The sequence below is a fragment of the Grammomys surdaster genome, unplaced genomic scaffold (genome assembly GCF_004785775.1).
Source record: "Grammomys surdaster isolate TR1022 unplaced genomic scaffold, NIH_TR_1.0 126063, whole genome shotgun sequence".
Taxonomy (NCBI): domain Eukaryota; kingdom Metazoa; phylum Chordata; class Mammalia; order Rodentia; family Muridae; genus Grammomys; species Grammomys surdaster.
The window spans coordinates 5,121,788-5,148,031 of record NW_021620873.1 but is presented as its reverse complement, the minus strand read 5'-3'; the positions used below and the strand labels follow the sequence as shown (position 1 = coordinate 5,148,031).

Sequence of the window (26,244 nt, the reverse complement as noted above, 5' to 3'; positions counted from 1 at the left end):
TTTCCACTAAGGCTACCTATCCACAAGGTCTATGACTACTTGTTCTTATCCAGGCTGGTAGTTTTCCACCAAGGCTGCCTGTTTACAAAATCTATAGCTATCTGTTCTAGGGTCAGTGTTTTCCCACAGAGACTAAGACTTTGTGTTAGCAGGCATGTATAGCTGACTTAGGCCTATGGCTGACTTAGGCCTTCAGTGTATAAGCAAGGTTGCTCCCAACAATGGTGTCTCTTCACAGGCAATAGAACCCTAACTAAGACAACCACCCCAACTAATAAAATATTTAAATGTTCAATATTTGTGTCATTTAAAATACTTTGGTAAATTTTTTTTTAAAGAAAACCATATACAAGTCTCTTTTGGTTGTATAATTTAAACGTGTAGTAAGATTCTGCTTTCTTTATTATGTAAGCTCACCTTACATTTTCCTCTTGGATTCTGTACTGATTTGTAACGTCCTGGTCGTCCAATTCACTCCCTAAAATGTAAAACCAGAAAACCATTGTACACTCTTAGAGATTACAAAAATCTTCTTAGGTTCTTGGTATGAAACAAGCTCATAATGCCTGGTTTACATCAATGTAAACCACTTTTTACATTCTAAGTCTTAAAATAGTGATGGTGGGCAAGAAATCACTGTCAGTAGGCTTTGTGGCACATGCCTTTAATCCCAGTACTGGGGAGACAGAGGCAGGTGGATCTCTGAAAGCTGAAGGCCAGCCTGATCTACATAACAAGTTCTAGGCCAGTGGGGATACATAGTGGAACCTTGTCTCAAACAATAATCCCAACAGCAAAAAATTCCTTGTCATATAATTACCTCTGTAAAGGAAACAGTGTCATCCTTACCCACAGAGGCCAGGTTCCTCACAGTTTCCCACATCACATCTCTGTAGAGTTTCTTCTGTGCAGGATGCAGCAGAGCCCACTCTTCCTGAGTGAAAGTCACACACACGTCCTCAAAGGTCACTGAATCCTAAGAAAGATCAACAGAGCTAGAGAAATCTATTTCAATCTGTAAATGCACACACACACACCATTTTTTTTCCTTTGCAGTACAGGGGATTGAACCTAGTGTCATTCATACTAGGCAAACTGCACCACTCATGTAGCCTCATCCAAAGGTGACATATAATTCTGTGGTCCCTCAACACTTACTACCTGGCTTGATTGTCAGTTTTACTAATTGTTCATAGTGTGTTGTAAAAGTTTAACAGCTTCTAGAAAGCATGAACACAAGTTACATTTTTACTATGACTACCCCACAAACATTTTAAAAAATACATAATTTAATTTGCTTTTTGAGACAAGAGTCTCAAGTAGTCCAAACTGGCCTCCAACTTGCTATGATATGAAAGATGGCCTTTAAGTCCTGATCCTCCTGCCTCTACCTTCTAAATGCTGGGATTAAAGGTGCATGCTTCCACACCTAGCTATTTATTTATTTATTTATTTATTTATTTATTTATTTATTTATAGGCAGGGTCTAACTCCACAGTTCAAGCCGATCTAGATCTGATCTTCCTGTCTTGGTCCCCTCAGTGCTGTGATTACAGGCTATGATTGGCTGTCATTGCAAGTCTTACTAGTATATGATGGTAGTTCAAATGGAATAAATATTTTTCATCATTTTTTTGGTGAGAAAATTAATTTTTTACTGCTCATAATGCTTGATACTTTTTCCTCAGACTTTTAAGGGCTGAGATCACAGACATTCTGTCAGGGGCAGCCTTGCTTATGCAGTAAAGACCTAAAATCAGCAGTAGGCCTGACATACATGCCTGCTAAAACAAAGTCTTGGTCTCTGTGGAAAAACTCTGAACACATGGCTATAGGATCTTGTAAACAAGTAGCCTCGGTGGAAATTTACCAGCCTAGATAACAGTCATAGACCTTGTGGATAGGAAGCCTTGGTGGATAGTACCAGCTTAGATAAGAAATGAGTGAATCATAGACAGACTCATAGTGACCTGTTCCCTGAACCTTCACCCAGCCAATACCCTGTTCTGGAAGATACCTGTACTCCCCCTGAGAACACCTACGTTCCTGTGTCATCCCCTTTCCCACATCCTGCCTTTATGTGTTTATAACTCCTGTGTGAAAAAGTAAAAATAAGCAGTTTGATCAGACTATAGACAGACTGTGGTTCTTTGTGTTTGCCTGTTTCCCCCATTCTCTCTTTCAGATGATCCTCCCGGACTCTGTTCAATGCCCTGCTGGACAGGCATTCTGGTGCCCAACATTCTAGAGCTTGAGATCATAGAGGCTCTTCAGAGGAGGGGTAGGCCTGCCCAGTTTTTCAGGAGCCTTGAGGGTGACTGCCTGGAGTGCCTGAGGGCACTTCGAATTATAGACCACTTCTTAGAGTGACTCCCAGAGGTGCTGTGAGTGACTCTGGATTTTTTAGGGGCACCCAAGAGGACACTCCAGAGGTCCGCTTGAGAGCTGCCTTGACTCAGAAGGATACCACGGTCTGCCCAACTGTGGGACAATCCTGTGGAGGATCAGAGCAGCAAGGCCTTGAGGTAAAAGGCATTGGGACAGGCATTTTTCTAAGCAGTCACTATTCATGAAGGAATCAATGAGTGAGTCACTCAGGATGCGAGGAATTAGGGTTAAGAAAAAAGGATCTTTAAACATTCTTTGCGGCAGGTGGATTTCTGAGTTCGAGGCCAGCCTGGTCTACAGAGTGAGTTCCAGGAGAGTCAGGGATACACAGAGAAACCCTGTCTTGAAAAAAAGAAAAAACATTCTTTGCTTTCATTAGTGTTGTTTTCCCAAGAAGAGGACTATTGATAAAAAATGCTATACACCCTACAGAAGAGATAAAAAGTTAAACATTGAAAATGAGAGAAAGGGTGAAAGCATTTGCCTGCTCTCTGATGTGTTTACAAAAGAAAAAAGGTTGTTTCAGAGCCCTCCTGGGAGCAAGAGAAAATCCTACTGAAGAGATTCTCAGTTCTGTTTTTTTGTTGTTTGTTTGTTTATAGTGTGTCTTTGGTATACCAATCTGTCCATGTGTGTCAACTGTCTTTGTCTCGTTGTTTGAATGATTGTTGTTCTATGTTTCATATTCAAAAGAAAACCTGGTTAATTTAAAACTGCTTGCTTGCCTGGGCAGTGGTGGCGCACGCCTTTAATCCCAGCATGTGGGAGACAGAGGCAGGTGGATTTCTGAGTTCGAGGCCAGCCTGGTCTACAGAGTGAGTTCCAGGACAGCCAAGGCTACACAAAGAAACCCTGTCTCGAAAAACAAAACAAAAACAAAGCAACAAAAAACCCTGCTTGCTCGATTTAGTTTGAGACTTGCTTAGAAATAACACAGCAAAAACTGATAAGCTACCCTGCTCTGTGGCTGAGAGTAAGGCATAAACTGCTCTTGGAGGGAGGCCAACAGTTTTTTGGCTTCTGTAGTAAGGGAGTTGATAGTGGTTTTTCCCCGGTTTGATAAGTGAAAGGGTGCTTTTCTCTTAAAATTACAGCTAAAAAGGCAAGAAAAATTTATTTAGATGTACATTTATTTTTATTCTTGATTTGGTGTTAAAAAATATAAATATGCTCTATATGTCCTAGTTATATATTATTGGGTATGATTACAAATTTATAATTTTGGTAACAAAATGCTAGATTAAAACTGGCAATTCAGAGTTAGTCATTCAAAAACCAGATGTATGAACGAGATCTCAGTAAGAGTTTTATCTAAGATCAAACAAAACTCTGATAAACACCTTCTTTTGTTACACAATTGGCTTATTAGCGGATCCCTCTAAAGGAGTTTTAATACGAGCCTTTGCTCTCATATGAGCTTTAAAATTTGAGAGTGATTGTTGCTCCAGAAAACACCCAAAGACAATATCTTTTCAATATCTGAGACATCAGCTATATTCCTAAATAAATTGTGACACAAAAATTCGAATAAGAAAACATAGTTTACTTATTTTAAATTATTTTCAAAAGTTTCTAGGAGACGCTAATTGGCTAAGATCTTATTTTAAGCTCTCCACAAAAGAATATAAGCCTCTGTTTAATGTTCTCAAGAGAGATACAAATCCTAATTTCCCTCAACAATTAATTGACAAAGAAGAGTAATTTTACAAAAAGTAGAAGAAGTCATTATTAATAGATATATAGATTGATTAGTTGCTGGCTGTTTTATAACAGTCCTTTGATAAAAAGAGATTATTAATATAGATTTATATTTCTTTATTTCCAAAAGTTTTAACATCCTGTTTTAAAGTTGTTGCTGTGTTAATACAAAATTATGGGTCAAGATCACAAAGGTATCTTAAGAACTTAATGAAATATTTCTTATTCCAAATAATAATAAAGTCGGTTGTTAAAAAATATGAATATTTAACCTATTACATGATCAATTTGTTACAGTTTTCCCCTATACATGCTTTTGATAATATATATGCCATATATATATTCCATAAAAGGTGTGTTTATTGTATTAGTAGACAGCTCATTTAATAGAAAAACAATATATATAATGAGATTACATGTTCATTCTTTTGAGTTCCCCCCTGCTTCAACACAGATAATTGAACTATGTGCTGTAGCCACTATTTAAAATATAAAACATAAAGCTTTCAATTGGTATACTCATAGCTAGTATATAGCTCATGGTTTATAATTGCTTAAAATTATTTCTTTTTTAGATATTAATAATTTTCAAATTTTACAAATACAGCTCAATTTAAGAAACATGTATTTTTCCTTAATTTATAAGACATTTAAGAGCTCATACTAGATTGCCTAGACCCCAGGAAAATGGAATAACAAATTTGTATATCAGACAGATTACAGACCTTACAAAAACAATTGGCCATACAATTTTATTCTTTACATTGAGGTTGCTGTATAATAAAAGTTTGTTTATCTGGATTGCTGTGCCATTGTAGCTGATCTGCTTTTTGTGATCCTTTGAGGCCAGAAACTGCAGCTTTTTGACACTTAGCACCTCATTTTTAAAACAGCCAAAGATTAAGTAAACAGCTTTTGTTTTGTCTCAGCAAGAACTGCTGGGCTCTAACTTATGCCTGCTAGTCTGAGGCCACGTAAAAAAAGTTATTAAAGAGTCTATCATTAAGAGTAAAAAAGTTTTCTATGAAAGCTATCTGAGGAAAAAAGTAGAAAGCTTCTATTTTGTTTGAGAAAAGGAAAAAAAGGTTCTATATAAGTGAGAAAGACAAAGAGTTCTGTTTAGCTCTCCATTATATTTGACCTCTTATCCTTTTGTCCTCAGTATTCATATATTTTTTAAAATAAATGATCACACATTATAAAGTTTATTACAGAGTCACACCAAAAATTAAATCATAAAATAAAATAGAATAATAATTTATAATAGAAAATGTTTATGTGCATATCTATTAAAAATAATTATCTGACTAAATGTTCATTGCCTGCCTGGCTCCGTAGGATTGAAACTATAACTGAGTTACCAGTGAAGATTTGTATAAATAAGCCCAGATAATATTTTATTTTCTGTCCCAGCATCTATAGTAAATTGTTGGTTCCCTTTTAATAATCTTTGACACATTGTTTTATAACCTCCTGGAATGTGCTCTGAATAGAAAAAAAAAAGTCTGGTTTTTATTTAAGAACAATTAACTGATGTTATTTGAGAGACTGATAAAATTCTTATTACAGTTTTGACTATCAAAAAAAGGCCTAATAACAGTCTCATTATAAAAGAGCTTAATAATCATAGATATAATTTAAAATTTTTTATAAGATCATCATTAAGATTTAAAAAGTCATCTATTATATAATATCACCACAAGATAGTACATCTTTGTAGATCTATGTTTAATAATAATAGCTTGAGACAATAATTTGATATTTCTAGAGTGTATAAGTCAAATTACAAAATTTGTTTTCAGTGTCCTCAATTTTTTCATAATGGTGTTAATACTTGAGGACTTATATCTAATCAATTATGATAAGTAGATGTTACTCATTTTTTTATTTTAAAAAATTGAATTATGCATATGTGCTTTAACACTTTTTCAGGCTTTCTAGCTACAATTACTTTAACAGGAGAAACAATTAAAATGCAATTAGTTGCCAGGCGGTGGTGGCGCACGCCTTTAATCCCAGCACTTGGGAGGCAGAGGCAGGTGGATTTCTGAGTTCGAGGCCAGCCTGGTCTACAGAGTGAGTTCCAGGACAGCCAGAGCTACACAGAGAAACCCTGTTTCAAAAAACCAAAATAAATAAATAAATAAATAAATAAATAAATAAATTAAAAGTGCAATTAGTTATTGCCTATATTATCTTTCTATGCTTGGTGTTCCATACCAGATTAAGATAGATGAAAGTGCCTATTGCAGTCAGACATTTGAGATGTTTTATTGACAATTTGGTATTACCCATGTTACTGGAATTCCTTGTAATCCTCAAGGGCAAGATATTATAGAACAATATTATGGAACTTTGAAATAGTGTCTTCATGACTCTCTGAGTGTGGGAGGAGTGGCTACTGGCGCTTCTGCCCTGGTTTTACAAGAACTCTAAAAAACTGGCTTTTAAAACAAAAGAGGGGGAGCTTACACCAGAAATACTCTCCATCATGCCTTATTCATTTTTAATTTTCTAAATCTGAAAGCTCATGGCAAATCTGCTGATTGCCTTTGGCACGCTGAGAACAATAAAAACTATGCCACAGTTATGTGGAAGGACCCTCTTACCTTTAAATGGAATGGCCTGGACCCAGTTCTCATATGGAGCTGAGGATTGATATGCCTGTTTGATACCAAAGAAGGCACAGCTAAATGGCTGCCAAAAAGACTAATGAAGTAAATAGATACCCTCACAAAGACAGGCCCAATTATAAATAAGATGAATAACAACTGACATCTAAGGAAGAGAAATCTCCCTGAGAATCCCTTCTTTTGCTGTTGGAAGTTCTAATCCTGATGCTGGCCTCTGGATTTACAGCTAGAGACTGACATCCCTAATCTGAAGAAATCCCTCATTTTGCTGTCTAAAATGGCCTTCCAAAAATTGCAAAGGACTTTATTGGAGTTGATTTACTCTTTTACAATAGAAAAGACTGTGTATAGCTCTAGACAGTGTGCAGTTCTTAAAGAAGAATGTTGCTTTTACATAGAGAAGACAGGGATGGTTAAAGAAAGCATAAGAGAGGCTGGGCAGTGGTGGCGCACGTCTTTAATCCCAGCACTTGGGAGGCAAAGGCAGGTGGATTTCTGAGTTTGAGGCCAGCCTGGTCTACAGAGTGAGTTCCAGGACAGCTAGGACTACACAGTGAAACCATGTCTTGAAAAAACAAAACAAAACAAATCAAAACAAAAGAAAGCATAAGAGAGAAAGATGAGAGCTAGTACAAGAGTTGGTTTTCAACCTCTCCGTGATTGTCAACTCTACTTCCTTTCATTTTGAGACCATTAGTTGGATTTCTTTTGGTCCCTGGGCCTTAAACAGTCTGACTAACTTTGTGAAACAACAGATAGATAATTTGGTAGCAAAACCTATTCAGATACATTATCATAAGTTAGCTATGGAGGACCACGAGACTCAAGACAAGGTTGTTACTCCATCCAGGGTGTTCCCAAAACCCATCTCCACCCAACCTAAAAGAGGTGACTTCTGCCCCTAGACCAAACAGAGAGGGACCACCCAGAACCCCCTCACTGGCGATCTAAATTCTTGCTTAGGCTGCAAGGCTAAGCACTGCAAGGGAATATAAATAAAAATTAAAATATCTTTCTGGGATCCCTGAGGGACAAGCCTGACTGCACAGGGGTTGATGTCAAAAGTATCCCCTCTCTAGGAAAAAGACATTGGGACAGGTACGGCCCTCATGCCTCACTGAACAACAACAGGAGGACCGGAGCCATTACAAGGTCCCCTTTAATTACTGGAGGTCAGGCCTCTATCCCTGCCTTTGTAAGATTAGAAGAGCCATGGTCCCTCTATATACTTAGAGAAGGGAGGAGATGTCAGGGGTAGCCTTGCTTTTGCAGTGAAGACCTAAAATCAGCAGTAGGCCTGACATACATGCCTGCTAAAACAAAGTCTTGGTCTCTGTGGAAAAACACTGAACACATGGCTATAGGATCTTGTAAACAAGTAGCCTCGGTGGAAATTTACCAGCCTGGATAACAGTCATAGACCTTGTGGATAGGAAGCCTTGGTGGATAGTACCAGCTTAGATAAGAAATGAGTGAATCATAGACAGACTCATAGTGACCTGTTCCCTGAACCTTCACCCAGCCAATACCCTGTTCCGGAAGATACCTGTACTCCCCCTGAGAACACCTACGTTCCTGTGTCATCCCCTTTCTCACATCCTGCCTTTATGTGTTTATAACTCCTGTGTGAAAAAGTAAAAATAGCAGTTTGATCAGACTATAGACAAGCCGTGGTTTTTTGTGTTTGCCTGTATCCCCCATTTTCTCTTTCAGATGATCCTCCCGGACCCTGTTCAATGCCCTGCTGGACGGGGCAACATTCATCATGTCTGACTCTAGGTTGAGGATTTAATGTATAAGGGTGCACTGAAGATCTATAAGTTTTCTCCCTTCATTAGACACAAGATGCCACAAATTCTATAGAAATCCAACTTGTAATGAGATACAGTTGAATACACTGTCCTAAGGTACTCACAGGCTGTGACCCAAGGCTCACACTCACTGATGCTGAGTGTGATCGTGAAATGTGCTGCTTTGTTGCTTTTGAGACAGGGTCTCACTATGTAGCCCAGGACGAGCTGGAACTCACTATGCAGACCAGGCTGTCCTTGATCAGCCTATTTCTATATCCCAAGTGCTTGGATTAAAGGCATGTGCCACTACACCTGGCTTGGACTTTATTCTTTTGAAGCTTATTATTTATGTGAAAGTGTGTGCACACATACATGTGTGTACCCAAGAAGCCTGAACAGGCTATTGGAACTTCTGGAGCCAGAGTTACAGGTGGGTGTGAACTGCTCACTGTGGGTGCTGGAAAAGCAAGTGCTCTTAACTGCTAAGCCCCTTGAACTTAATAAAAACATTTTTTATTTTTTTGGAGTCAGGGTCTAACTATATAGTCTAGGTTGACTTGCAACTTGTTATTGCTGACCAAGCTAGTCTTGAACTCAGAGATCTGCCTGCCTATCCTTCCCAAGTCTGGGATTAAAGGCCTGTACCACTATGCCTGGCTATTTAAAAAACTTACTCATTGTTATTATGTGTTAAGGGGAAAGGGTATGTGCCACAGCAAAAGTATGGAGGTCAGAAGACAATTGTGACATCAGTTCTCTCCTTCCATTATATATTGATAAAAGGAGCAATTCATTAAGAAGGTACAACAATTATAAACTCTTAGGCACCAAAATATTAGAATATTGAATTGCATAGAACAAAAAAAATAAAAGACATAAAAGACCACACGGGGGACTTTTAATACTCCACTCTCATATTTACATAGGTTCTTCCAAACTAAAATAAACTTTAGAGCTAAAATCCAGCACTGGTGAACTGAACTTAACACATATCTAGAATATTGTGGTGGTTCGAATAGGAAGGAATAGTCCCCACAGACTCATGTGTTTGAATGCTTGGTCACAGGAAGTAGCACTATTAGGAGGTGTGGCGTTGTTAGAGGAAGTGTGTCACTGGGTGTGGACTTTGAGGTCTCAGAAGCTCAAGCTAGAACTAGTGGCTGTCTCTTCCTGCTGTCTGTGGACCCAGATGCTCCTTCTCCAGCACCATGTCTGCCTGCATGCTGCCATGCTTCCCCCATGACAATAACAGACAGAACCTCTGAAACTGTAAGCCAGCCCTTTCTAAGAGTTGCCGAGGTCATAGTGTCTCTTCACAGCAATAAAAACCCTAATGATGACAAATATTCCCCACAACAGATAAAAATACCCATATATGCGTTTTTTTTTTTTTTGGCAGCACATGTAACCTTCTCCCAAATTAATCTTAACAAATATCAAATGACAAAAACCAAAAACCAACCAAAGAAAAAAGCCCACAGAAAACAAAACCCCTGAGCCCCCTAACATAATTCCTTATATCTTATCACTTTGCAATAGACTAAAATAAGAAACCAGTAAGAGGGGCTGGAGAGATGGCTCAGAGATTAAGAGCACTGACTGCTCTTCCAGAGGTCCTTGAGTTCAATTCCCAGCAACCACATGGTGGCTCACAACTATCTGTAATGGGATCCATGCCCTCTTCTGGTGTGTCTGAAGAGAGCAATAGTGTATTCATATACATTAAATAAATTAATTAATTAATGTTAAAAAAAAGTTAAAAAAAAGAAACGACCAACATCACAGAGATACTTAGAGACTAAACTACATTGCTGGGAGAGCAGTGGGGTCATCCAAGAAATCAGACAAGAAATGAAGATTCCCAGAGACAAATAATAATGAAAACGGAATCTATCAGAACTTCTGGGACACAGCCAAGGTAGCCCGAAGATGAAACTGTAAAGTAATAAGTGCTCATATTAGAAAAATCGAGATATAATATATCACATAACTTAGTGGTATACCTCAAGGCTCTTGAAAAACAAGCAGCCAATCCCAAACATAGAAGATAGCAAAAAATACAGATTAGGAAAGGAACTAATGAAATAGAGATTGAACAAAATATAAAACCAACTGAAGAGCCAGTTCTTTGAAAAAGTTAGATAAACCCTTAGTCAATATGACAAAAAGAAATAGGGAAAACAAAAATTAAACAAAATTAGAGATAAAGGATCCCATGATAACAGACTCCAGTGGAATACAGAACATGGTCAGAAAACTAGACTGCTGGGTAGCTCAGCAGAACAAGAGTTTCTAAACCTGTATCATCAACCAAAATTAAACCCAGAATACGTAATAACTTAAACAGACCTATTAAAGCAAGAGATTAAAGCTATAATCAACTCCCCAGCTCCCCCCTCCACCCAAAAAACAAAACAAAACAAAACAAAACAAAAACCAGAACTGAAGGATTCACCATTTACTGTAGAATGCTACCTAACTTTCAGGTAGATATTATACAGAAAGTAAAGGAACACTACTAAATTTGTTTTTTGGTGTTTTTTTTTTTTTGGTTTTTCGAGACAGGGTTTCTCTGTGTAGCTCTGGCTGTCCTGGAACTCACTCTGTAGACCGGGCTGGCCTCGAACTCAGAAATCCCCCTGCCTCTGCCTCCCGAGTGCTGGGATTAAAGGTGTGTGCCACCACCGCCCAGCATTTTTGTTGTATTTTTACCTGGTGTTGGTATTAGAATAATACTAGTTTCATAAAACAAATTTGGGCCAGGCAGTGGTGGCGCACGCCTTTAATCCCTGCACTTGGGAGGCAGAGGCAGGCGGATTTCTGAGTTTGAGGCCAAGCCCGGTCTGAGTTTCAGGACAGCCCTGGCTACACAGAGAAACCCTATCTCAAAACAAACAAACAAACAAAACAAAAAACAACAAAAAACCCCAACAACAACAACAAGAGAAAACTGCAGCGTGATTTCTTTGATGACCAGAGACATAAAAAATCCCAATAAAGCACTTTCAAACTGAATTTAGGAGCGCATTAAGATGTGTTTATGTTGTGGATGTGATGAACCACCACGACCAAGCCAACTTACAAAATCAAAAGCTTATTTTGGGCTTGTGGTTTCAGAGGAATAAGAGTCCCTCACAGTCATAGCGAGGAAGCATGCAGCCAGCACCAGGCAGCAACATCCTGAACACAGGAAGTAGAGAGGGCAAACTCCAAGTCTTTAATAAGCTCCCCAAACCCAACCCAACAATACAATTCCTCCAGCAAGGCCATACCTCATAAGCCTCCCAAAGAGGACCATGATCTGGAGAGAACAACAAGCAAGTGGGTTCCATCCCAGAAAGGCAAATCAAGAAATGCAAGGGCTGGAGAGATGCTCAGTGGTTAAGAGCACTGGCTGCTCTTCCTTAGGATCTGAGTTCAATTTCCTGCACGCACATGGTAGCTTACAACTGTCTGTAATTCCAGTTCCAGGGGATGTAGTGCCCTCTTCTAGCCTCCCCTAGCACTAAGCATATGCACAGACATATATGCAGGCAAAACACCCATCGTGTACTCAGGGATATATCTAACCAGAGAGAACACCTCTACAGTGAAAATGTCGGAGAGGGAGGTCATAGAAGATGTTACATGATGAAAAGCCCTCCCATGCTCCTAGGTTGGCAGACCTAACTAATACTGTGGAAATGGCTACACCACCAAGACTAATTTGCAGTTGTATGCAGTGGTCTTCAAAATTCTGATATAAATATGTACTCTGAATAGGTATGTAGCCACTGAATCATCTTTCCAACCCCAAAGAATCTTTTTTTTCTGGAGCCTAATACCAAGAGAAAAAAACAGAAAAGCAAACTTCTACAAGAGAGACCACCCATGGGCTAAGGAACCAAAACATGAACATCCATATGAAGCAATAATTGACAATAATTGTTCCAAATTAATGACAGACATGTAATTACAGATACAGGTTAAAAAAAAAAAAAAACCTTCCAAACACTGAAGACATGTTCTGTTCTGAAGAGCAAAGGTAAGGTAAAGTGTAAAAACAAACCAGAAGAGAAGGGCAATGACTAATTATGTTGAGCTTTAGTTTACAAGTCATGAAAGCTACAGAGTGGGGTGGTTTATTTCAAATATTTGAAAGAGAAAAACTCCACAGTACTAGAATTCAGAAAAAGAGTTTGCTGAGACGGCTCAGTGGTTAGACACACTTGTTCTTGAGGACCTGGGTTTGGTTCCCAGCACCCTTATGGTGGCTCACAACTATCCTGATCTCTGTAGGTGCCAGGCATTCGTGTGTTACATATACATGCATGCTGGCTAAATACTCATAATGTGTAAAATAAATAAATCCAAAGTATTTCTTGTCGGGAGCAACCTTGCTTATACACTGAAGGCCTAAGTCAGCCATACATGCCTGCTAACACAAAGTCTTGGTCTCTGTGGGAAAACACTGACTCTAGAACAGATAGCTGTAGATTTTGTAAACAGGTAGCCTTGGTGGAAAACTACCAGCCTGGATAAGAACAAGTAGTCAGGGGCTGGAGAGATGGCTCAGTGGTTAAGAGCACTGACTGCACTTCCAGAGGTCCTGAGTTCAAGTCCCAGCAACCACATGGTGGCTCACAACCATCTGTAATGAGATCTGATGCCCTCTTCTGGTGTGTCTGAAGACAGCTACAGTGTATTCATATATAATAAATAAATAAATAAATCTAAAAAAAAAAAAAAAAAAAAGAACAAGTAGTCATAGACCTTGTGGATAGGTAGCCTTAGTGGAAAGTACCAGCTTAGATAAGAACAAATGAATCATAGACAGAGTCACAGTGACCTGTTCCCTGAACCTTCACCCAGCCAATACCCTGTTCTGGGAGATATCTGTACTCCCCCTGAGAACACCTATGCTTCTGTGTCATCCCCTTCCCCACATCCTGCCTCTATGTGTATATAACCCCTGTGTGAAAAAATAAAAATTACAGTTTGATCAGACTCTAGACAAGTCGACATTCTTTGTGTTCCCCCATCCTCCAGTTCTCTCCTTCGGGTCCTCTGGATCCTAGTTCACCTCCCCGAGGGCCGGGGCAGTTTGTTTTGAGAGATATGTTAGATTCGGAGGTTTGCATTTGTAGGCCCAATGATCAAGAAGCTGAGGCAAAAAAATCCCCCAGAGGCCTGAGCAACAAAGAGAAGACCTTTCCTCCAGAATGAGTATGAACAAAGAGGGAGGGCAGGAGATGTGGCTCAGTGGTATAGCACTGCAGAAGGCACCCAAACTGAAAAAAATAGAGAAAATGTCTTTCTGAGACAAATAAAAATCGAGGCACTTCTGGGGGCCATAGCTCAAAGAAGTACTTAATGAAGTTGGGTATTAGGTGCACGCCTCTAATCCCAGCACTCCAAAGGCAGAGGCAAGTAGATCTGAGTTCAAGGCCAGCCTGTATGAGTTTCAGGACAGCTAAGGCTACATAGTGAGGCTCTATGAGCTAGCCAGGTGTGGTAGCCACGCCTTTAATTCCAGCACTAGGGAGGCAGAGGCAGGCGGTTCTGTGAGTCAGAGTCAGCCAGGACAGCTAGAAACCCTCTCTCAAACAAACTACAGGAAAAACAACTCCCCCAAACCCCCAAAACAAAAACCAACCCATACAGAGAGAAAGAGAGTGAGCCAGCCTCTGGAGGCAAGAAGGTATCAGAGGCCAGAAGGAGGTGTCATAGCCCCTGGAACTCTGGAGTTACAGATTGTTAGCTCCTGGAACTGACCCTGAATCTTCTGTAAGAGCAGAGTGCTCTTAGCCTAGCCACTGAACCATCTCTCTAGCCTTTCTTTTTTGAAGACAGGTTCTCACATTGGCCTGGAATTTATTATGTAGCCTAAGATAGAATCAAACTTGAAGTGATCTCTCTGCTTCAGTTTCCTTGGAGAGCCTCAAGTACTCTTAACCGCTGAGCCATCTCTCCAGCCCCAACACGGGTTACAGTATCTAAACACTACGCGTGTGAAAGCACCGCTGAGGCCACTCAGAGATCACGAAGTTCTGTTCTAAACTGGAGTGGGAAGAAGCTGAGGTTTAGAAATTAGCGAAGGCTGTGGAAATTTAGAGATTTACTTCTAGTCCTAGAAAGATCAGATTAGAGGGCAAGGCCTCAAATCGGTGGTTGTGTCCAACACCTTCAAAGGCCGAGTGGTACCAGTGACCCGGGGGCGGGCAGAGGCCCGGCCGCACAAGCGTAGCTCTTCCAGTGCCCAAATCCGGTCACAGACCCGCAGGGCTCGGAGCCGCTCCTGCCGGGCTGGTCGCTGCACAGACGGATAGGAACAGCAGCCCTCCCCCTTCCTCCTTCCCTCTCCCCTCTCCCCTTGGCCGGGCAGACGAACTTACCATCGCAGGGATCAGTGCTTTGCCTTGTCTCAAGGAAACCGCACTAGTCCGTCACCCAGCCTGAACAGACTTATGTGACGTCCCGCGCATGTGCATAGCGTGGCCACGCCCACTTCCTCGCCTAAAGGGAGTCACCTTTCGCGATTGACCAGGTAACCCCGGGCATTTGCCAGGACTTTTGCGCTTAAGTTGTTCTGGTGAGACCCTGACGTCTTTCTGCAGCTGCTTCTGTATTAGGGGACGCGAATATGCTCGGTTTCCAGAGGGTGCGACATCTACCGTTATCCAGAGTAGTTTATAGGGTTTGCAAGAGGACGGAAAGGCCTCCAGGGATGGAGGCTGTTCCAGAAATCATGGTTGTTTGCCATAGACACTTTGTTTTTCAAGGCAGGGTTTCTCAGGGTCGTGCTAGCTGTCCTGAAACTGTAGACCAGGCTGGCCTCTAACAGAAATCTATCCGTCTGCCATGCTTCCTGAGTGCAGGATTAAAGGCCATCGCCGCCTGGCCTGCAAACACTCTTTAAAAGTAACCCTGAAGTTGGGCATGGCAGTGCACTTTGTAATCCCAGAGTTTGGGAAGCTGAAACAGGATCAGGAATTCACGCGCTTGTAATTAGTTCAAGGCCAGCCTGGGATGCATGAGCCCCTGTATAAAAATAAAGTGAACTTAAGGGTATAGTTCAGTGCTTAACCACTGTGAAACCACTCATCTCCACAAACAGACAAAAAAGTGACCCTGTTGTATATTGTCGGGGTTTGTTTCATAGTTTCCCCATCTTCACAGATCCAGGTTTAGAAAAGGAATCCCCTACTCTGGTCTGACATTTGAATTGGACAACCTCAGCATGGGTGCAGGTTTTTCTTTGTTTCTCTGCTATATAACAAGGGCTGGCAATGTAGCTCAGGCTGGCCTAGAACTCAGGACCCTTCTGCCTCAGCCTCCCTAGTATTGTAATCACAGGTTTTTTTTTTTTTTTTTAAACAAAATTTCAATTGTTTGATTTTACCAATGAAGACACAGGAGCCAGATGCTCGGGTAAAAGCCTGCTAGCTCAGGGAGGCAGAGAAAGCACCCAGATGACCTTCCTCCTCAGCTGAAATCTCAGAAGGAATCCCCTCTCTCACACTTCCAAAACATCTCAAAGGTTTCAAACACCTTCAAACTCTAGTTTTCTTCTGTTGCCTTCAGATCAAGATGTTGAATCTTGGCTCCTCCAGCACCATGTCTGTCTGCCACGAATACCGTGCTTCCCACCATGATGATACTGGACTGAACCCCTGAAACTGTAAGCCAGCCCCAATTAAAGTTTTCCTTTATAAGACTTGCCTTGGTCATGGTGCCTCTTCACAGCAATGGGACCCTAACTAGGGCAGAAGTTGGTGCCAGGTACTGGGGCGTTGCTGTGATAGGCCTGACCATGTTCCAATTACCGGCTGTATCTGAGTTTTGTTCCTGGGTGGTGGGGTTGAAGGCATGCACCACCACCACCTTGTTCACAGTAACTCTAGAATTTAGGAAACAACTAATTTACAGAGATCCACCTGTCTCTGGGGGATTAAGGGCATGGGATACCACCACCCTACTCAAATATTTTTATCTTGGCTACAAATCAGTCCGAGTCTTGGAGATTTAGAAAACAAGTTTGAACTGTAGTAACCCTTTGAATTCACTTAAAACATTTAAAATCTCTTCCCTGTGTTTTTAATACCAATCAACAAAAATATCCATTGTATTTAAGGAGAAAACTCAAAAGCTGATGTCCAAGATGTTATGGGCCACATGACAATCTACAATCTAATAGTCTAACGTGCAATTATGCTATGTGGTGTAAGAAACTCATTTTTCACTTCATAGCAGTAAGGCAAGTGTGCTTTTGGTAAATTATTATTGGAAAATGTTATTTTACTTCTTTATTTTTTTAGATTTATTTATTTATTTATTTATTTATTTATTTATTTTGGTTTTTTCGAGACAGGGTTTCTCTGTGTAGCCTTGGCTGTCCTGGAACTCACTCTGTAGACCAGGCTGGTCTCGAACTCAGAAATCCGCCTGCCTCTGATTTATTTATTTATTTATATGAGTACACTGTCGCTCTCTTCAAACACACCACAAGAGGGTGTCAGATCCCATTACAGATGGTTGTGAGCCACCATGTGGTTGCTGAGAATTGAACCCAGGACCTCTGGAAGAGCAGTCAGTGCTCTTAACTGCTGAGCCATCTCTCCAGCCCAATTATTTTTTATTTTTATTTTTTCGTGTCTGATCAAATGAAAGACATTTGTTAGTCTTTGTAGGTTAGTTCAGACTGAATGACCAAGCTGTCTGGTGAACTCTCGCCCTCCTTATTCTGGAGATCTCTCCTGTTCAGATCTCATCTTTATCAATCTCGATGGTACCCATAGCATTTCTTCTCCTGTGAAAACAAAGACAAAACTTCTTCCCTATAACACATGCAGCGTACACTCAGTTTCCTTCTGAGGGTGATGTCTTTAAAACATACAGAATGGTTTAACTCAGAAGTCCAGTGTCTCTCCACAACTGTTGCTCTTTTATCACTAGCATTTTAAAAATTCAAGGTTAATAAAGCACTGTGTAATCTGTCCCTGGGGTCTTTATTACCCCTTTCTGTTTACTAAGCATGTCTTTTAAAGTGTGGTTAGACTTCTCTATAACTGCTTGTCCTGTGTGATAGACCTATAATATGCTTTATGTTGAAATATGCAAAAACTTTCATTTTGTTAGAGATATATGCTGGAACATTGTCAGACTTAATTGCACAGGTATCTCTATAATAGTCATAATGTCTAATAAATGTATAATTACAGAATCAGCCTTCTCAGAAGTTAAAGCAGTTGCCCATTGAAACCCTGAATATGTGTGTCTATGACATGGTGTACATACTTTAATTTCCCAAATTCTGATAAATGAAACACATCCACTTTCCAAATTTAACCTTTTTGGGTGCCTTTTGGGTCACTTCCTGTGGGTGATGGAGTTTGGCCGTATGATGAACAAGCAGTACAGCTCCTTATAATTTCCTTGTCTTGTTGCCAAGTGATAGAAAAAACTTTCTTCAAATCTTTGCTGTTATCATGGTGTTTCTTATGAAATTCTGAGGCTTCTAGTGCAGTTCCTATTAATAGCTGATCAGTTTTGTCAGTACTTTGTGCTAGATGGCCTGGTAGACCTGTGTGGAGTCTGATGTGTGTTATATACAATGGATGATTTCTATTTCTGATTACTTGTTGTAGTTGAATAGTTAATTCTGAGTAATCCTGAATAAGTCCAGCAGTTTCAAAATGTAAAACAACTCTTTCTGCATATTGAGAGTCAGTGACTATATTAAGAGATTCAGGAAAATCTAATGATATCATAAGAATGTCATGTAGGTCTGATTATTTTCTAACTGAATAATAAAGACTCTGATCAATTTTACTTATTTTTCCTGGCTTATAACCTGCCTTTCCTGATTTATTTGCATCAGTTTAGATGCAGGGGCTCCAGAAATTGGTGTCTTTTTTACTATATGAGGGAGAATCCAATTAGCTCATTTTATACACTGAAGTCGCTTGCTTTTGGCATATTTGTTGTTAATATCTCCCAAAAAATTACTGCAAGCTTGTTCTTTGCTGTTATTAATTTTCTGCCCACAGTGAGGCAATTTTATCACCATTAAAAGGTACCACAGTTTCTGCTAATTGATGAGGTCTCATTCTTCCTTTCAGAATCAATTCAGAAACCTTTTCTACATAAGTCTTTATTTTTTTACACTACTTGTGTGCTAAAAGTATCCATCTGTGGAGAGCCACATAGTGCTGCACCCTTAAGATGGCGCCTGTTGGTGAGTGCTCTTAGGAGTAAACAAGTCCTTATTTGGCTGTGGCTGGTGATCTGGCTTGCTTCCGTGTATGTGGACCTATCTGCTGTTGCCACGTGGCAGACGAGGGTAGGCTAGTCCTAGAGTACCTGGGAGACGCTCCCCGCAGGGTCAGAGAGAAGCTTATTCAAGGTCCTGAATAAACTGCTTGGGGAAGAGCTCGTGGATGAGGGTGGGCACGACATCCATCATAAGATATTACTTTCTCTCTGCATTAGAATTCCCATGAGAGAATGAGTAGAAGGCAAAACAACCTAAACACTATCCAGGTTTGGGTCCTACCACTGCTCTCGTGCATCCTGCGATGTCTTTCCTGCCAGAGCGGATTCTCCTCGGCCTTGGCTGATGATTTTCTTGGCCTATTTAAATTCTTAATCACCTTGTAGGGTTTGAAATAAATCACTTAGCTCTTGAATAGTTAATCCAGTTATGGGCCATAGGCAGTTAATATTTTCCAGCAATTTTTGAAAATCATTAAGAGCTTGTAATTGATCTCTCCTAATTTGTACTTTCTGTGATTGGATTTTCTGTAAACCTGTCTTATATCCTGGATAAAACTGACAGAATCTCTTCTTTGTATTTTTTCAGGTACAATTTGTAATCCCTAGCAAGGCAAATTCTCTTTACCTCGTCAAACATTTTTTCCTACGGTACCTACACCTGAATCAACCAGCATGATATCATCCATATAATGGTATATTTTATATTGAGGGAGCTGTTTATGAATTATTTTTAACAGCTGTTGTACAAAATATTGACACAGTGTTGGACTATTTAACATTCCTGGTGGAAAGAACTTTGCAGTGATATCTTTTAACAGGTTGAGCATATCATAAGTAGTCACTATGAAGGCAATATTTTATCCTCTTCTTGTAAAGGTATAGTAAAAAAGTAGACTTTTAAATCAATCACTAAAATGGACCATTTCTTAGGTAATAAAGAAGGCAAGGGAATTCTAGGCTGAATCACCTATTTGTGGTTTTAAAATCTGTTAACAGTCTCATTTTCTAGATTTCCTTTTAATGGCAAATATAAGAGAATTCCAAGGACTGGTTGATTTTTCAATATGTTGAGAATTTAGCTGTGCCTGTACCAACTGTTCTAGTGCCTGTAATTTTTATGATGTCAAAGGCTATTGTTCTACTCAAACAGGCTTGTCAGCTAACCATTTTAAAGGTAGGATGGTTTGTATCTTTGGAAGATCAACAGCTGTTGTGTCTTGCTTATGCACAACCTGAATGGTCTTAACAACAGAACAGAGCAGATGTCCTTGTACCAGCCATGGATGGAAGACTCAGGTGTTTCCCTTGGAAAGAGATGGTAGAAGCTGGTTACCTAGAAATTTGTGCTGATGAATTTCCTAGATTCTCAGCCACCTACTGAATATTTGAGGTTGGTTGTGATGTAGGAAACACAGTCTTTCTAATTTTACAAACTGACAAGGATGTTGTCAGATGTCAGCGGAGACAGATGCACATGCTGACACAAGACCCATACTGTGGCATAGCTTGTGTGTCTGGTGTCTTCACTACTCTTTGCTCCCCTAAGAGAGGCACAGCTGAGAGCTGCTCCTGACATCCCTGCTGGTCTGAATCCCTCCAGCCTGGCTGTTCCATCTGGGTTGTGCCACTGTTACTGATTCCTGTTTGCTACCCCCCAATTCTACCAAACTGGACTGCTGACATATTCGTGAAGAGTTTGTGAATGGGTTGAGCTGCTGCTGCTGACCTGTGAAATGCACTGCTGATTTCCAGACAACACAGATGAGAGTTGCTCCAAAGAACCTTTCTAAACAGGTCCATTTCCCCCGTATCCTTTCTTTTCCACTACCTCTGGTGGGTGGTGGGCTGAAAGGGAGGTTAAGAACCATCATTAAAAGTAGACTTTGAAAAATTAAAGTTAACTGTTGTTAATTTCTACATCCCCATCAAGGTGGGACTGTTGGACCTGAAAGTCTCAACTCTGGTACACGCAGTGCACAGAGACACAAAGACCGAGATTGATGCAAACAGCGAGGGGAAGTTTTATTCCATCACTTCACTCTCACAGGAGGAAGGACCCCGAATTTCTGAAGCACACACCTTTTGTACTTTAGCATACACAGACTTTAGCAACAGCAAAACTTGTCTAAACCTAGTTGGACACTTTGCTTAGCCTTTAAACTTATTGGCCACACTCACTCAGGCGATTATTTCTGGTGGGCTATGTTTATCTAGGGCTGTGAAGGACACAGCTGGTTACTAATCAGTACATTCTGCGGTTTTTCTCTGAATTGTTTTTTTTTTTTAACTTTCTCCCTGTTATCAGGAATAGCCTGACCAGTGGGGTGATTGTGTCTTTAATTCGCCCTTTCTGTTCCCTTGGTTGTTATGGCGAATTTGTCAGGGTGGTCTCACAGGACAACTGACCTAGGTGAAGTTGTCTCCAATTCTCTGAAAATTTTCTTCTGTACGCTTCCACACACAATGCTGTGACAGCAGGAGTGTAAGGTCCTCCTCACACGGACCAGATCTCCTGCACTTGAAATGCAGGTATCCTATGGACCGGTTCCAATACTGTCTCACTGAGACTAGCATCAAATCCCACAATTTAAAGGTTTGTCTTACAAGACTTCTTCTACTTCAGATTCTAGGTGCAAACCCAGGCACCTATACTTGGTGTGCTCTAAGCCAGGAGAGCCAACAATCCCTTCCTAGATTTGGGTGGCTTTACTGTTTGTTATCAGGGGTATTGTAAGGAGACAGGGAACAAACAGCCAGGTGAGGAGATACACAGAGTGAGATCTACAGATGAACCTCTGTGCTCAGGTTCATCCCACTGAGGTAAGAGAGTTCATCTCCCCTTCCAGTCCCTTCCTGTGAGACTGGTGAGGAGGCTAAAAGTTGGAACTCTGTAATCATTGCATCCTTCTGTGTTGGCCCTCCTGAGGTTACCTAGACCCTGGGCACTTCTGCCATTCAGGAAATCCCTTGAGTTTAGGAGCTTGGCCAGGAAACACTGGGTGTGTGCTTCTCATCACATCTATGTTCAAGGCATCTAAGGAAATGACATTCTAGTTTCAGATGCTCCAGGGAAGCCACTGCTTCTTAAAACTTCCATCTAAATAGTTTTGCCAGTTTAGTACACAGAATTTAATAACATTTAGCGACACATTAGCCTTATTGAAAACACTTATTTCTGGCTGGATGTGATTTACACACACCTTTAATCTCAGCAAAGGCAAGCAGATCTATGAACCAACCTGGTCTACTTAGGGGGTTCCTGACCAGCAAGATGGCCAGGAGTAAAGGTGCTGGTTGCCAGGCCTGGTAACTGAATTCAATTCCCGGATCATAGCAGAAGGAAAAACTGAGCCTCCTAAGTTATCACTGGAGCTCCATACACACATGTTGCAGGATATTTGATCATACCGCGACTCTCAAGATTGTGTTATTTACTGGAAAACCTGCTTTTAGTTCTGGTGTGGCTCAGCCTTAGCACATACCTTTAATCCAAGAGCTTTCTGCTTATATATTGTAAACACGATTATATAAAGTCAACCACAGGTCAAGAGACAGAGCAAGCAGCCAGTTGACAGGGAGGGAACATAGGATTATTAAGTAAAAACCATAGAGAGTAAGAGAGTTGGGAGGATGGATAGAGATGCACCGGAAGTAGAAGAGAGAGGCATGGAATTTGAAGGAGAGTTTCGAGACAGCATGAGGGGATTTCTTCTGGGACATCGGCTGAGATGGAAGGTCAGCTGGTGCTTTCTCTGCCTCTCTGACCTAGCAGGCTTTCACCCCAGCATCTGGCTCCCGAGTCTCCATTGGTAAAAATGGAATGATTGAGATTTTGTTAAAAACAGCAGGTATCGCCACTGTTGGAGTTCAAGAATTGCCACTTAAACCATGCACATACCATCTCAGTTAAGCAAGAATAGTTGATTGAATGCACACTACAATACTGGGCATCCAGGACAGCAACAAAGGACTGTGGGGGCCTAATTGCAGTACAGTCTGCTCTACGGTTGGCTTTTTATAGGAAAAGCCAGGTTCAAAAGGTTAAAGGGCAAGGAGGGAGCAGGTGGCTTACTAGGCAGAGTACTATCAGCTGACCTTTAAGCTGATTGGTTCTGACTAAGGTGGATTGGTAGTGAACTGGGGAGTTTCAGATCATTGAGATAACAGAATATGCGTATTATAATAATAACTTTTTGGCTTATTAGCATTCTTCAGTGCCACCCACAAAAACCACAGTGAGCTCATTCCTAGGTGCAGGAAAGGTTGCCTGGTGGTCAGCTCTGACTCAAGATATTTTAGATGTAACAGTTCATATTGATCTTTGATTTGATGAATCCTACATAAAGCTTTATGAAATTTCTTAAGATTAGCACACCTCATACAGAACATTTAGAACATACAGAACAAAACAGGGTGTGTGGTCAGCATATCCTTGAGCCAAGCCACTTCTCTGTGTCAGTGACTGGCAGGCATATTATAGCAACAATATGAAATAGCTGGCAGGCCTGGAACAAAATGGCTACAGCTATGCTGGGTAGTGTCAGACCTTATTAGCCACCAGCCCAGCTGAGTTTTTAAGTTTTGATATTACAAATGAATATACTTGACCTTCAAAAATTGAGAGAGCCCACTATTAATAACTATATGAATTAGGCCAAGACTCACGCTATGGTTATAGGACAATGGTTCTCAACCTGTGGGTCATGACCCACACAGTGTCTCATATCATATTTTATACTACAATATAGATTCATTACAGTAGCAAATTTACAGTTATGAAGTAGCAACAAAATAATTTTGTGGTAGGGGGTCAGCACAACATGAACTGTACTAAAGGCTTGAAGCAGCAGGAAGGCTGGGAACCACTGCCCTGAGGATTCATGTTATCTCTCTCTTTCATATTTTTCAGACAGAATCTCAAACTGTAGCCAAGATTGGCTTGGCTTGGAACACATATGTAGTTCATACTGTCATTGAGCTTATGGCAATTCTCCTGCTGCAGCCTCCTGAGTGCTGGAACTGCAGGCATGGGTAATGGGATTGCTATTCTTGGTTGTCAACTTGAGTGTACCTGGAATTAACAAAAACCAAATGGCTTGGCACCCTGTGAGGGATTTTCTTTTTCTTCTTCTTTTTAAAAAATCTCTTCTCTTCTCCTTCCTTCCTTCCTTCCTTTCTTTCTCTTTCTTTCTTTCTTTCTTTCTTTCTTTTTTTCTTTCTTTTCTCCCTCTTTCTCCTCCTCCTCTTCCTCCTCCTCCTCTTTCTTTGTTTTTTTGAGGCAAGGTTTCTCTATATAGCTCTGGCTGTCCTGGAACTCACTCTGTACACCAGGCTGGCCTTGAACTCAGAGATCCTCCTGCCTCTGCCTCCTGGGTGCTGAGACTAAAGGTGTGAGCACCACCTGATCTTTTATTTTTCTTAAATTATTTGACTTGAGAAGACTTGTTGGGGGTGAGAAGATAAACTTTTAATCTAAATCTTTTGAGATGGAAAGACCCACTTCTACTCTGGACTACATGTTCTGCTGGCAGCCTATATAAAGGACATGGAAAAAGAAAGCTTGCTTTTTTGCCTACTTCTACAGGATTCATGCATGTACTGAAGACAAACGGAAAATATAGCCTTATGGACCAAACTGTTGGGGTCCAGGAGTTGCCTCACAAACCACACAAACTCTGATCTCAGTTAGACAGGGATAGTTTATTAAATTCACACTCTAAGACTGATCATCAGGGCCATAGCTGAGAATTCATTCGTGGGCTGAGGCTATGACCCCGGACATTTTTCTATGTCATCTTATAAAGGCTAAAACTACAATGAGCTCATAGGTAAGTGCTGGAAGTGCTGCCCAGTGGTCAGCTCTGACTCAAGCCATTTTAGAATGAACAGTTCACACTGACCTTTAATTTAATGGGTCCTACGTGAAGCTCACAGTTGTGGGATTTCTTAAGATTAACAAACCTCATAACATAAAGAACATACACAGGGTATGTGGTCATACCTGACCCTGGTCTGAGTCAAGTTATTTTCCTGCAACAATAACTGGCAGACATATCACAGCAACAATAGGAAATAGCTAGTGGGCATGGAACAAAGTGGCTACAGCTATGCTAGGGGGACAGGCTTCAACAGGAACAACTACTGTGTTTTGGACCTTCAATTCATTGTTGAATTAGCTGTACTACAGCCTATAAGCCATTCTAATAAATCCCCTTTCTCTCTATATGGAGTCAGTCTAGGAGGAATGATTGGATATGGATAGTTAAGTGCAATGCTGACCAGGAAATCCCATCACTTCTATACCAATATCAAGTGTAAGTAAGTTACTGAAGTAGTGAACAAAAATTAAAATTTACCTGCTCTTTAATGAGTCTATCAAATGGAAAGGGAATCTGACCAGGATTGTTGGGGTTTTGGAGTCACCACACAAACCATATGAACACCCATCTCAGTTCATTAAGAATTGTTTATTGAATGCACACCCCAAGACTGAACATTCAGGACAAAAAGGATGTGGGTGCCTAACTGTGGTACTCGTCTGTCCTGACAGCAGGCTTTGCATAGGAAAAACCAGGTTCAAAACATTTTGGCTTATTAGAGTGTTATCTGCTATCCTTTAAGCTGATTGGCCCTGTGTGAGGTAGGAGGGGTGGTGGACGGGTGGTGAACAAGGGCGTTTTAGAGCACTGAGATAGCAGAACATACATAATTCAACCATATATTTTTTGGCTTATTAGTAGCCTTCTTCAGTGTCAGCTATGGATAATTACTTCTGGGAAGTAGAGTCTGAGAACTTGAAATTCATTTCACCTTATAAGCAAAATGGAAACTGAACACAAAATGGCTACAGTTATGTTAAAAGAATCAGGCCTCAGCAGAATCATGGACTTAAGAGACGTGTGGATCATTAAAACAAAAATAGAAAACTGTGGGTGAAAATATACTTAGTGGTGCTTACTAGGCATGTTGGCAATGTTGAGTTCCACTTAAAACATGCACACACGCACACACACACAAAACCCAAAAGTTTTCCTGTTATGGTTTCCCCCTTCAACTTTCCACATTTGAGGATGTCAAATAATACTGTCAGGAGCAGCCTTGCTTATACACTGAGGGCCTGAAATCAGCCACAGGTCTGAGTCAGTCGTACATGCCTGCTAACACAAAGTCTTGGTCTCTGTGGAAAAACACTGACCCTAGAACAGATAGCTATAGACCTTGTAGACAAGTAGCCTTAGTGGAAAACTACCAGCCTGGATAAGAACGGGTAGTCATAGATCTTGTGGATAGATAGCAGCCTCGGTGGAGGGTGCCAGCTTAGATAAAGACAAATGAGTCATAGACAGAGTCATAAGTGACCTGTTCCCTGCTTCTTCACCCAGCTGACACTTTGTTCTGGAAGATATCTGTACTCCCCCTGAGAACACCTACACTTCTGTGTCATCCCCTTCTTCACATCCTGCCTCTATGTGTATATA

The 26,244-nt window shown here is 40.7% G+C and overlaps 1 protein-coding gene across 3 annotated transcripts in view; it reads right to left on the bottom strand.

Moving 5' to 3' along the window:
- The window catches only part of LOC114610910 (zinc finger protein 791-like), an 18,907-nt gene extending 3,966 nt beyond the window's left edge, over positions 1-14,941 (bottom strand). The window contains exons 1-3 of one of the 3 annotated variants that reach the window (XM_028755549.1): positions 14,887-14,935; positions 850-976; positions 418-478 (exon numbers count right to left, since the gene is read on the bottom strand). In XM_028755549.1, the coding sequence (XP_028611382.1) occupies positions 418-478; positions 850-976; positions 14,887-14,889 (191 nt within the window). In that variant the 5' untranslated portion in view covers positions 14,890-14,935. Of the gene's footprint in view, positions 1-417; positions 479-820; positions 977-14,886 lie in introns of those variants that run through there. The other 2 variants (XM_028755551.1, XM_028755550.1) reach the window with 2 other exon arrangements.
- Positions 14,942-26,244: the final 11,303 nt, after the last annotated feature.